This window comes from Carettochelys insculpta, chromosome 5 (genome assembly GCF_033958435.1).
Source record: "Carettochelys insculpta isolate YL-2023 chromosome 5, ASM3395843v1, whole genome shotgun sequence".
NCBI lineage: Eukaryota > Metazoa > Chordata > Testudines > Carettochelyidae > Carettochelys > Carettochelys insculpta.
In genome coordinates, this window is record NC_134141.1 from 52,192,385 (window position 1) to 52,206,261 (window position 13,877).

Below are 13,877 nucleotides of genomic sequence, written 5' to 3' on the forward strand. Positions count from 1 at the left end.
CTGAGTGGCAGCCGGGGAGAAATTGCCTGGTCCTGGTGCAAGCTGGGATAGAGGCTGAGCCACCCCACTCCCTACTTACCCTGGGAGGTGATGTTAGGCTGAGACAGACAGAATTACAGAACTTGTCAGAAGATGGACTGGGCTGCAAGGCTCTACTCCTCTGCCTCCATCATTGGTAGTGGTGTAGTTATGACGAGGTAGTGGAGTAAAGATAAAAAGGTTTTATTTTTAACTATGTAACAATAGAATACATTACAGTAACTGAAATAGGACTCCCTATAACATACAGCATACACTAAATAACGGCTCGGATGTTAGTGTAGTTAAACCCTCAAAGGAAAGTTCAGAGAAGAGACGAATCACACGGTACCATTTCCCAGGCGAAAGAGTTCAGGGATTAGTCTTCAGGGATGCTCCGGGCTGGAGACAGGAACCGTCGAGCAAGGGTATGGTCTTCCGTCGTCTTTCTTCTGCATTTGACTTGCCGTCCTGTGTGAGCTATGTGCAAAGGAAATGATCTTCTGGGATGTGTGAGAGTTTATGTGGAAGTTGCTTTAACCAGAAATAAAATAAGATAAACTAAAATGGACTGACCTACGAGGCCTAGCAGTCTTCTGACTGCTACCCTAGCGAGCAGCCAGCCAGCCTTCCTCTAGTTTTCTGTCAGACTGGCTTACGAGGCCTAGCAGCATGCAGCTGTTGCCCTAGCTTTCAGTTCTGACAGGGGACACTAGAGAGTGCAATAGAGGAAGCAACCAAACTGAGCCCTGAGGGGTTGCCTCCGCCCCTTTATGTATGCCCTTGTATCTGGGCAGATTAAGGTCAATTCTCTGCCATAATTTTTGTGCCTTAATTTCCCCGCCTTGCTTGGGGGAAGAAGACAAGCTCACATCCATGGGCATCTTTCAAAATGGAAACCATACAGGGAATCCATTTTGAAAATAGAATACAAAATGGAGTCTATTTAAAGAAATCACGCACAAGCTATAGCACTCCAACCTAACCCTAACAGTGGAAGGAGCGCTGCGAGTAACACTAACCAATAAGCAGATGTTTATTGGTTTAGCTGTGTAACCAGACACTCTATTACATCTTTATTTGGCACCATAACTCCTCTAAGACTCTGCGCCCTACTCCCCTGCCCCCGGTCACAACCCCATCCAGTCCTAGGCCATAGCCCAAACCCCTGCATCCCAGTTCCCTGTCCTCGTCACAGTCACCTCCTGCCCTGAGTCACAACCCAAACCTCTGCAGCCTCTCCTGCATCCCAGATCTCTGCCCCAGATTACAGCTACCTCGTTCACCTAAACTTCCTTTCAGACCCCACACCCTGTCCTGTATCTCAAGCTCCCTTCTGCACCCAGCCTCCATCCCAGACTCTGCATTTCCTCCTTTAATATAAAGGAAGAGTGTGGCCCTTTGCCACTTTCCAAATTCTTGCAGTGTCCCCCTCCCCATCAAGAATTATTGCTCAGCCTTTGTATAATATCGGAGGGGTAGCCATGTTAGTCTGTATCTGCAAAAACAATGAGAAGTCCTGTGGTAATTTACAGACTAACAGATTTTTTTGCAGCCTAAGCTTTCATAGGCAAAGACCAACTGATGAAGTGGGTATTTTCCCACAAAAGCTTATGCTCCAGAAAATTGGTTAGTCTATAAGTGCCATAGGACTTCTCGTTGTCCTTGGTATAGTGCAATGGAGCTTGTCTTTTGTTGTTTGTATTTTTAACATCTTTAAATTACTTTTAGAATTTTTAATTTTGCCCAGCACTGTTGGCAAGCTAATAATATTAACTGTTGGATATTAATGAGAGAGGGGAGTTTTTTGTGGTGCGCATATACTTGGCCACTGATTTTTTTTTTTTTTTAAGGCTGTATGTTTATCTTGCCCTATGAAACTTGTTGTATGCTTTTAGTGCATAAATTCCAGAAGTTTATGTAAGAAATATATGATATGATATATATGGCATTTCTGACATTTCTTCATGACTGGGGGCATTATGTTTTTATCATACTAACACTTTAAAATGTGATTTGAGACGAGAATTAATTTTTGTGGTTCCGATGATTATCGAGATTCTAGATCACTTATGCTTTTAGTACCCCTCATTTGCTGCTATATTACTGTAATGTTCTGATTTGCCTTTAAGATTTGTAGGTGAGGAGCCTGTCCTTTACCTTCCAGTTTCAAGAATCCTGAGACTGTTATATTTTAAAACTCGTATCCGTTTCTTACTTACAGCTGTCTAAACCTATGTTTTGACTTTTAAACTGGATTAAACCAGTTGAAAGATACCAGAGCTGTATGTTTTACTGTTTTTAATTACTTCTCCTTTCAGGGCAAGTTCTCCTTTCTAGAAGTTTTGTTAAACTAAATGTTCAGGGCATGTTCCTGTAAAATATTGCAACTTTGAGTTCTGAAAGGAATTTACAAGACACACTTCTCAGAAATACCTTTGGTTGTGGCAAGAAAGGGCTGAAAACTTTCACTTTGTGTAATGGTGCTGGCTGGTCAATGCGTCTGTAACAATAACTACTGGGTAAATTTTTAATATAACCACTGGAAGATCCTGTCCTGCAAACATTTAGGCACATGCTGAACTTATCTGTCAAAAGGGTTTTTTGTCTGATGCTCCAGGACCTTGTGGATGACAGACGTTTCACAGACAGCAACATAGACTGGTCTGAAAGATGTGTGCATCATGCTCCTTTCTGGAATTCTGGCCTGTTCAGGAAGATGTAAGCAGTGACTTTCTTCCCAGACCAGAAGGTTGCTGTGGGAGAAGTTGAATAGTACATTGTGATCCCGCAACACTCTGTGTACCCCTTAATGCTGTGGCTCATGTAGCTATACGCAGGGAGTGTGGACAGAAGCAAGGAGAAGTTCAGTAACAGGCTGAGCTGGTGCAGAATGGTGGAAAGAGCCTGCTGGTGATGTTTGCACTCAAAGCTGGTTCTGGTTGATAAAATCCCAATGGTTATAGCTGTGTGCTGTACCCTCAATAATATTTGTGAAGAGCAGGGTGAAAACTTCACTTTGGACTGATCCACTGAAGCACAGCTGCTGGAGATTGTTTGAATAGCCTGACTCCAGGGCTATTAGGTGAGCATAGAATAGGGCCATAAGGATCATGGATGAGTTGAAGTAGTAATTTGATTCTGACAGTAATATTTGTTGCCAGGCCTTGGGAGAGCAGTGACTACATTGCTCAGTAGTTAAGCTTCCTGGTCCGTGCAATGTGCTTAGTTCTAAAACAGCAACGAAGGGTCCTGTAGCACCTTATAGACTAACAGAAAAGTTTTGAGCATGAGCTTTCGTGAGCACAGACTCACTTCATCAGATGCTGGTCTTGGAAATCTGCAGGGCCAGGTATAAATAAGCCAAAGCAAGGGTGGGGATAACAAGGTTAGCTCAGTCAAGTGACCATTGCTTTGCTGGGTTATGCTTGCTTGTTTGCTTGCTTTCATGTGAAGGAATAAAGATTAATTGAAACCCATAAATTTCATTTATTAAAAATATTAATTAAAAACAGTTTCATTTATTAAAAACAAGCACACAGATTGACATATATGCACTTGTTAGGAGGGAAGGGGCCAGGGTGAGTTAACCATGAGGGCAGGGTAAGTTGCTGATACAGGGCCATACTGTACTTTGGGTATGTGTGTCTTGGGGAGATCAAGGGGGAGTGGGGGGTCCTATAATTAATAGTGGCCACTAGTTTTCCACAGGCGGCTGATCCTAGATGACCTTTCGCTGGTTGGAGTGAGCAGGGAAGTCAGAGTTTAATCAAGTGTGGGTTCTGTCTGGCAATACTTTGTACAGCAGTAGTCTCTCCATCTCTCTTACAGCATAGTGGTAAGGGAATGTTGCGCTTATGGGACAATGAACACAGCATCTCAGCCAAGAAACTTTGTAGAGGTGGCTTGCCCAAGAGCTCCATGACACTTCTGTGATGCTGATTGCCAAAAAGCCAGAGATTCAGTAAACACCCTATTCCACATCTGAGTAGCTCTGTGTTGGTACTAGTGGCACTTAAACCCAAGCCTATTTTTTGTACCCTCCCACTCCCAGCAACTTGCTTGAGTGCTTTCAGAAATCAAAGCCATTTCCCAGGCACCTCTGCTGTTTGCTTCCCCAGCCTCGGACTGCTGTGAATGGAGTGCCTTCTCCAGTGTGTCCTTGTTGTGGCCCCATCAGTTGAAGGCTGGAGCACAGCTGGGATAGGCTGGGGTCCATCACCTGGGCAGGGCTCCAAGTTGGTGGGCACCTCCTGGTTTATGGAGGAGGCATGGTTAGCTGGAAGGGTGTGCTGAGAGCACAGTGCTGTCACTGAGCTAACAGGAAGAGAACTTCCAAAGGAATATAAAGGTGTAAGCTTGGTACCCAGCAAGCAATGTAGTAGAGCTCAAACCAGTGAGCAGAGAGGTGAGAACAGACATTGGGGGACAGGTACCCGAGGCCGGGAGTAAGGCAGTACTACACCATGGCATCCATACTGGCATCCCAGTACTGTAACAGTTGTGTAGCGAGCTCTGTGCTTGCCAATGACGTGTTTTGCTGAGAGTGCAGCAACCATAAAGTTAGTGCACATTAAGTACATTGCCACTTTGGACACCTCAGGAATTACAGCACGGGGAATTGATTTACTGTGTAGTAACTTGCCAGCGTAGATTTGCCTGCAGTGTCTAATACAGAATTTTTTTAAAAATTCTGTTCAGATGAACTAACATGGTAATAAAAATGCCTTGTTACAGGCCCTGATTAAACAACATTTACAATCATACAGTTCCCACTGGTGCATCAAAGCCACTGTGTAGAGGAGGAGCAGTTTTACAACTATATTATGTGTTTTCCTCATCAGTGCTTCATAAACATGAATTTATGAAGTCTTAAAACACTCCCTCTGTGGTTGGTACTCTTACTGCTTAACAGATGGTCTAGTTAGACAACAGAGGAAAGTGTCTGTTTTTCAGAGCCAGTAGGGCAACAAGTTCTGGGTCTCTAATCTTTTGAGTCTGTATTTCTCTCAACACAGTTTTTTCTTCAATTGTAATCATATGGTCTTAAAAATTAAGACTGTTAGTTATTTTATGTATACAAGGAAAATTGTTGCAAGTTGAAAAATGCACTGTTTGATTGAGTCAGGACTAAAGCTCAAATCATATGTTTAAATCTATAGAGCTTGAGAACTTGAATGCAATTACTCTAGGTGGAATATGTAGTCTTGCTAATATGTAGCAAAGCACATGTTATAATTTAATACCCTGGAGCTAAATATGGTAGAAGCTTGTTATCTGGTGCTCAGTTAACTGGTATGCTTAGTGAAACGGCTTGCCCAGTTGGAGCTGGCTGGCAGGCCGGCAGCTGTGGGTCCAGTGGCCCCAGCGCAAATAACTGGCATGTTTTATTATCCGGCATGCCCCATGGATGCTGGATAATAAAGCTTGTACTCTATATGAAAAGGAAAACAATGGGAGAAAACTTCAACATCTACATACATCATGCCATGTTGCTGTTTAGGATGAAACCTGCTGATAAAGATCTGTGTTCCTCATTTCTCTGCAAGTGTACAGGACTTGAAAAATTACTTGCTACTAATGAACAGGTAGCTCTGCTTGCTGCCAAAGCCTCAGCTTCTGCAGACTATAACTTTTTGTCATGTTTCTGTGCATTAAGCATGTGATGCTCTGCAGTGTTGTCTTTCTGATTCTGAAGATACTGTCTTAGTGGCTCTGCTGCTAAACTTTTCTAAGGCCGTGTCTACACTAGCCCCAAACTTCGAAACGGCCATGCAAATGGCCATTTTGAAGTTTACCAATGAAGCGCTGAAATACATATTCAGTGCCTCATTAGCATGCGGGTGGCCGCAGCACTTTGAAATTGGCGCGGCTCTTCCCGACGGGCTCCTTTTCGAAAGGACCCCACCTACTTTGAAGTCCCCTCATACCCATCGGCTCACAGGAATAAGGGGACTTCGAAGTAGGCGGGGTCCTTTCGAAAAGGAGCCCCGTTGGGACGAGCTGCGTGGTGGCGAGGCGCGTCAATTTTAAAGTGCTGCAGCTGCCTGCATGCTAATGAGGCGCTGAATGTGCATTTCAGCGCTTCATTAGTAAACTTCGAAATGGCCATTTGCATGGCCGTTTCGAAGTTTGGGGATAGTGTAGACATAGCCTAAGTAGTTTATACTAATAATTAGTTTCATTTGTGCTGAGCAAAAACCTATGGACGGTAGTGAAAGTGAAGAGGAAAAATTGCATTTAATTCTGCTGCTTGGTAACCTACCTGTAGCAGAAGATAAGGGAGCTGGAGGCATTCGCTGTGAAAGGCCCTCCAAAAAAAGGAGACTGGAGATGGCATAGAGCAGCGTTTCCCAATGTGTTTTGCGGAACACGGGTGTTTGTGTGATGTGAATAGGTGTTCTGTGGAAAAAATTTTGATGCTAGCGATATTTTTCTTTCTACAATAGAAGTATGAAATTGTGTGTATCAAAAAATATTAAGGTATTTGAATGGTATTTAGATTGTAGCTATATTAGTATTTATAATGCATTCATAGTAGTAATGTGAATCATACCAAAACAGAGTCAGTTTGGATTTTTTGGCACAAGTTGTGTTCAGAGGAAGTACACGCTGCTGCATCTGATGTGAGGATCCAACTCTCCAACATTGTTCCAAATATTAAGTCGATTTGTGATCAAAAGATGCATAAATGTTCTTCCCATTTTAAAAAACGAAATCAAATGTTACTTATTTTATTATCCAATGGTTTTCTATAAAAATGAGAATTTGTAAAAATTTAAATATTTTTCCATATCTATTTTATTCCCTTTTCATAAAATGTTTCTTAAGCTTAAAGGAAGTACGGTCCTTTTTTTGAATATTGTCCTTTATATTTTTATACAAAAGAATGACACCAACCATCCTTTTTTAGCTGTTATGCTGATGTTTTGGAGTTTTACTTTATTGTTTTATAATTATAGGATAGCTGGTCATCCTTCTTATCAGAAGGACATAGTTGTTCATTCAGATTATTTTATTTTGTTTTTTGTTCTCTGTAAAATAAGACGTCTAGAAAAAACTCTTTTAAATCAACTTTTGAGCATTACATACAGCAAATTTTCTATATTAACTCCTCTTGTCCTGTTACGCCCCCCCCCCCCCCCCCCCAAGACAAGCCTGTATGTGTTCCATCAATATATTCCAAGACCAGAAGTGTTCTGTGTCCAAATTAATTTGGGAAACACTGGCATAGAGTGCAGAAACTTGGCTCCTAACACACAGGTTTGGGGAGATGTTTCTCCTAATCAGCTGGAGGTTGGGGAAGCTGGTCTTGAGATTTGCAAGAGTTACTTTTGAGCAAGGCTTACGGCCAGTACTTAAGAGACTGGTTAGCTGCAGGCCACTGAGGTTATCTTGTGGGCTGCAGCTGTGCACTGACTGGGCCAAAAGCAGCCCATGGTCCACAAGTTGAGATTCATTGTCTTAGATGAATCTAAGAAGCCTCTACCTTGTGTCTTGAGTGCAGAAATTTGGCTTCTTTCCTCTAGAGCTTTTCCCCTAGACCTCATTATTGGTCTGTTTACTCCTTGCTTCTACAAATCATTCATACTGCCTATAACTTGTGCACTTTTAGCCTCCTAAACCTGTCATATGGGGAATGGCTGGTGGCTGCATGCTAGGCATTTGAGGTGTGTGTGTGTGTGTAACTGCTGATTTGATCAGTTTCTCCTTACCCAGGTAACCCAGCACAATCAGATCACCTTTAATTTGTAAGTCAAATTGAAGGCTTATTCCTATTTCAAACTGTTAATATAATTTGGGAAATCACTTCAAAAGATATGCACTATTTATATTTAAACACCTTTTTCTTTTTTTTAGCAACAAGGTATTGGTCGACCAAGTGTGTACCATGCAGTGGTGGTCATATTCCTGGAATTCTTTGCCTGGGGCCTATTGACAACTCCTATGCTAAAAGTAAGTGTTGGCAGTCGGTTTTCTCTACAGTAATGTCAGAGCTCAGTTTTACTGTAAAGATCCTGTTTCATACTCTCTGGGACTTTTTGGTTTTAAATGAGTTTTGTTTTATTCCCTATTTCCTTACTGCTTTAGTAAAGCAGCTTGAGGTCTCTCTGACTCTTTGTTTGTATCAAGCCAGTGTGATGTGTACATTTGGTGTTCTGCTAAATAAGACCACACCTGGGCTGTAAGAGGGACTGCAAGTCTGATCTGAAATTCATTGATACAGCTCTGCAGGTGCTCTATCGTAAGTGTATTCAAAGGTTCATTTTTATTAGAATAAAAAGTACTTAGAAGAATAAATTATCCACAGAGATTTCAATTCCTGATATTAGGAATTTAGTGTGTGCTTTATTTGCAAGTCCTAACAATTATGGGCAGTAAATATTATAATTTGTACTGCACTGTAGGCGGCTGTTAGCATAACATTTGCAGTAAAACTTAAAGATTTTTCTTGTTAGAATTAGATTTTATGGCTGCTTAAACCCTTATAGAAGGCAGTTATTCTTCAGGTATCTAGGTCATTTAAAGGATTGGTAATAAGATATGGGAGCCTTTTATCTTCTGGTTAATGATGTAAAGTCTTTCTGAATCAAGACTACCTAAGAAGGACTGGTCCTTATATTATCATAAATGTGTCTCTGAGGAGCCTGAAAACTCCACATGCTGAGATATGTGGTTTGGCCGTTGTGACTTAACCCTGTCTATAGACAGTGCTATGTCAGTGGAAAATTTCTTCTGCTTACTTAGCTTTTCCTTCTTAGGGAGGTGGGCTGACTACGGTGATGGGAGGACCAGAAATGGTCTGAGACTGAGTGTCTACACTGAAGCGCTACAGCAGTTGCCAAACAGTCTTAGTTATGTATGCTAGTGTTTGTCTTGTTTCTCACTGAAAAGTGTCCATGTAACATCCTGGTAATCTTTCAACAGGTTAAAGATTCAGTGCTGCTTGAAAAGCACTATTACTTTGTTTCTTAGTACCTTCAGAATGGTAGTTATGCATTCTCATGACAGTTAAATTACACTTTTGTTTGACACTTTTCTGCTACATAGGCTCTTTAAGTAGTAGGCTTAGGTTCCTATTCAGTTACTCTTGATGCTATTCACCAACACTGAATTAACTTTTAATGATGATAACAACAGAAGCTTACCTGCTGTTTGAAGGGTCATCAAATCCAGCCTGTTGTGCTGAGGCTGGGCCAAACAAACTTTAGATTATTCCTGTCACCTGTATGCCCTAGTTGTTTTTTTTTTTAAATACCTTGAATGACTGGGATTCCACAACTTCCCTTGTAAGCTTACTCCAAAGTTAGAAAGTTTTTTTTTCTTAATATCTAACTTTTAAAGTTTCCTTGCTGTAAATATGGCCATTTGCTTGTCCTTTCTGCAGTGCATATGGGGAATACTTGACCAGGGCCCTCTTTATTAACAGCCCTTAACATGTTGAAAGACTAACTCCCCTCAGTCTTTTTTGACAGCTAAACATGTCCAATATTAGCTTCTTTTTTGGGGGGTAAGATTTTCTAAATCTTTCCTTGGGTGTGTAAGTCTCCTCCGGACTCTCTCCAGTTTGCCCGTATCTTTCCTAAAGTGTAGTGCCTAGAACTTGGCACACTCCTCCACTTGAGGCCTGATTGAGACTGAGTAGAGTGGGTAGTGACTTCCCCATTTTACAGCACTCCATTACTATACCACAGAATATTAACCTTTTTCACAGCTGCATTACATTGTTGACATATTCAATCTGTGCTCTACTACAACCAACAGATATTTTTTTAATACCACTAACTAACAAACCCTCATGTTGTCATTATGCATTTGACATATTCTTCCTGTTGTGCTTGCATTTGTCTGTACACTCATCCCTTGCTATACGAGGCCAAATTTCCCAAATTTCTGCTCTTAGGTGAAAACTCGTAAGAACGACCCTAAATTCCCATTAAAATGCATGGAAAAGTCTCCAGTTTGTTCCAGGTGCTTGTAACTTGACATAAACCAGTTGAGTTTAGGTACTTTTCTGATGTATATGAATAATTTGATTCCAGAAATAGGACGTAGTGTATGTATATAGAGCAGGAATTTCCAACCTATGGGTTGGGACCCAAACATGGGTCCAGTTAGATTTGTTAAAGGTTGCCAGCTGGGCAGTTCCAAGTTAAAGAAGCCATTTGCAGTTTCTTAATATTGCTGCCTCAGACAGATCTATCCATAGAGATAGCTGCCATCTCCATTAGCTATCGCTATCCATAGGGGCAGCAATTACCTTATGCCTAGGTGCTGAAACCTTAACACTTGAGTTTAATTGGTTTTAACAACTGTTACCTGCTTTGGAACAGGAGGGCTGGTGGAACCGCCCAGTTGAGTGGCTCTGGTCAAGAGGCTGTAGGAGGAGGAGTGTCTAAGGCAGGGGCTGTTTGGGGGTGGGGTGTAAGGCTGGGGGCAGTTTGGGGCCGCGGGGGGGTGGGGGGCATATGCTTGGCAGCAGTTTGGAACTGCAGGGAGAATCTAAATCTGGAGCAGTTTTGGGCTGCTGCTGGGGTGGAGGGGATGTAATGCTGGGGGTGGTTTGGGGCTGCTGCAGGCGGTTTGGGGCCATGGTGGAGGGGTTAAAACCTGGCTGAGGTTGAGGTCTGTGGGGTGGGTGTGGGAGGGGAACTAATACAGTAAACCCTCAAGTTACCCAAGGGTTGTTCCTGCAACCCTGCATAAGTTGAATTTTCCTGCAAAGGGATGGGAACCAGGAACCACCAGAGCTGATCATTTTCCTGGCTCCCAGAGTGGCAGGAGCTGGGAAGCAGGGGCAGGCTGGTTCCAGTCTCCCCATGGCTTGTGGACCGGGAAACTGATCAGCTCATGTCTGGTCAGTTTCACATTCCTGCCAGTGCAGGGGAGGGAACCAGGTGAAGAGCCTTCTCCCTCTTCCTACAGCCATGGGGCTGTCAGGCAATGCATGTCTGAGGGAAGGGAGGGAGAAAGCTTCAGCTGCAGGACTGCAGGTATCCCTGCATCCTGGCCAGGGACCCCGCAGCTGGCTGATATTAGCGGGGGAAGTTCACTAAACTAGTGAACATATGCAGGTATGTGTATCCCTTGTTTTAGCGACTACTCATAAGTAAAATACTCATTAAACGAGGGATGAGTGTGTTGAATTTCATCTGGTTACAGTCAGACCAACATTCCAGTTTCTCAAGATCATTTTGAATTCTAATCCTGACCTCCAAAGTGCTTGTAACGCCTCCCAGCATGGGATCATCTTTAAATGTTATAAGAATACGCTCCACTCCATTATCCAAATGATTTATGAAAATATTGAAAGCTCTGGACTCAGGAGAGCCCCTATGGAATGCCATTAGCTATGACCTTCCAATGATCCAGCAAATCATAACTGCTTGTGTAGTCTCGTCTTTCAAATAGTTGTGTGCTCACTTTAAAGTAGTTCTCATATATGTCATATTTCCCTGTTTGCTTTCTAGAATGTCAGTCTGAAGCTTTTCCAGAGGGAAGAAAAATCATGTCTGCAACCTCTCCACTAGATCAAAAAGTCTGTCAGTGGAAAATGAAATTGTTTTGGCTTGATTTGGTCCTGACATGTCTATGCTGGCTATTTGTTATAACCATATTATCCTTCAGATACTTACTAATTAATTGGTTAATCACTTGTTTCATTATCTTTCCAGATATCAACATTAGGCTGACTGGTCTAATTACCTGGGTCTTTTTAGTTCATTTCCTTTTTTAACTATAACATCCACTTCTTTGTCTAATTCATGGAAGTTGTATATGCACTTTTACTCTTCTAATAGACAGAACTAAGTAACAGCAATTGATAAAATGCCTCAGCGGTAATAGTCTAGCAAGTTTTTTTGACAGTTAATTATTGGACTAGTTCAAGAACAAGTATGTGATTGTTTAATGTGCTTTATTCAGGGCCTGTAACAAAAATCCACTTAAGCATATAAATAATTATTGGTTATTATACATAATTGTACTAGTAACTTTAGATTCTCCTTCCCCCATTGCATAACTGTTAGAGAGCCACCAGGTCTGCACTCATTGCAGCATAGTTGACTGACGTAATCTTCGTGATAGGAAAAAATTAAGACATGGCTAAAGCCATATAACTGTAAAATTGGAGGCTTAATGTCTGTAATTGGTGTGGGAGTTGGAAAGGTGTGTACAGATCTTATTAAAATAAGTTTCTAACTTTTCAACATCCTTTCAAATAGTTAATTATCCTGCTAATAAGAATAATTTATAAACAAATTAGACTGAAAATGGCATTTGGGCCAGTTATTTGGGTATAATTGTACTCCAGTATTTTTGGTGTGTTTATATTGATAGGAACTCCTGTTTGGACATGGTTATTTCAGGATAAGAATGACTTTTTTTTTTTCTGGTTCAGTTTAAATCCTTTCCCATACAAGATAAGCTACAGAGAAGAACACTTTTGTCCTGGTACACTCAAGAATATCAGCATAAATAAACTACAGGCTGAACCTCTCTAGTTCAGCACACTCTAATCCAGCAACATCTGTAATCTGGCATGATTTTAGTTAGCCAGACAACCGCTTACCATGGGTGTGGCCAAGTTTCCAGTGGTTCCATAAAGGTTGTTTACACTAAGTGTCTTCTAAGAGCTCATTAAGCAGTGGAAGTGCTGGTAATGTGCAAGACAATATTGACCTTCTGTGGTCTGGCAAATTCTCTCGTCCAGGTCTGGTCCCAGGGGTGCCAGATGAGAGGTTCAGCCTGTAGTTCAGATTCATATCTTATTTTATATGAGTGTAATTCATTCTTGTAGACAAGTCCAAAACTTCTATTGATTCTGATAGATAAACTTCTAACAAGGATTAGTAAAATTGCATTTGTCTCTTCCTTATTACTGAGAGGATTAAATTTGTCGTGATTTCTCCTTTTCCCTTCTTTTGTTTCTTAATTTAGGTACAACGTAAATTTTAAAATGTTTTTGTCCCCTTAGGTTTTACATGAAACATTTCCTCAGCATACATTTCTAATGAATGGTCTTATTCAGGGTGTTAAGGTAAGAATCCAGTAGGCTGTTGAACATAATCTTTTTGTTTGTTTGTTACTTTTATTTTATTTTGTTACTTTTTATTAATTTTTATTGTAATATCATGAATACTTGGAATTAAAATAGATGTCCGTTGATTTCCGTCCCCCCCACCCATACCTAGGCATTTTTTACAAGCTAATACAGTTTGATACTGTTGTTGGAATTTTTTTTTAATATTTTTATTCAGCAAACACAGGTCGTATTTTGAGCAGCCTTGGCAGGAATCCCTTTTCATAATACAGTAAAAGCTCTGTTATCCAGCACTTAATTACCTGGTATTTCTGATATCTCCTGATACAAATCTTTAATCTAGTAACTGGTTGCACATTATGGATTTCACTCTTATGCAAAAGGGACAGAAGACAAGTAAGCAAACCAATGTGAGATTTTATTTTCAAAAAAACAGCTTCCAGGGTGTATCATGAAGTCATTACAAATTCAGCCTAATCTCCTACACCTTCTACAGCTACAGTAATTCGTGTTGATGACTGTAAGACACTGCAAGATTCTGAATAATCAAAGAAAGATTAAAATTCAGTATAGTTCTGTTAAGTGCATTTTTAATAATCTGAGTGTCATGCACTGCCCATAGCTACATGCAGTGTCGTAAGATGACTTACTGTATAGAAAACTTTACTTCTATATACCTAAGTGCTTCAAGAAATCAGCCACTCTGAAGTAGAGTACTATGGAATTGGTGAGTACTTATATACTATTTTTGTGCTATTTTTATTTTATTATATTCTAAGTCTTTGAAAATTTGTATTCCATTGAGAAAGTATAAGTT

The 13,877-nt window shown here is 41.0% G+C and overlaps 1 protein-coding gene across 1 annotated transcript in view; it reads left to right on the top strand.

Annotated features, from left to right (window-relative positions):
* Positions 1-13,877, top strand: part of MFSD14B (major facilitator superfamily domain containing 14B) — a 59,952-nt gene that overhangs the window by 13,551 nt on the left and 32,524 nt on the right. Inside the window, exons 2-3 of the mRNA XM_074995094.1 lie at positions 7,879-7,974; positions 12,995-13,057. Of these exons, the coding sequence (XP_074851195.1) occupies positions 7,879-7,974; positions 12,995-13,057 (159 nt within the window). The remainder of the gene's footprint in view (positions 1-7,878; positions 7,975-12,994; positions 13,058-13,877) is intronic.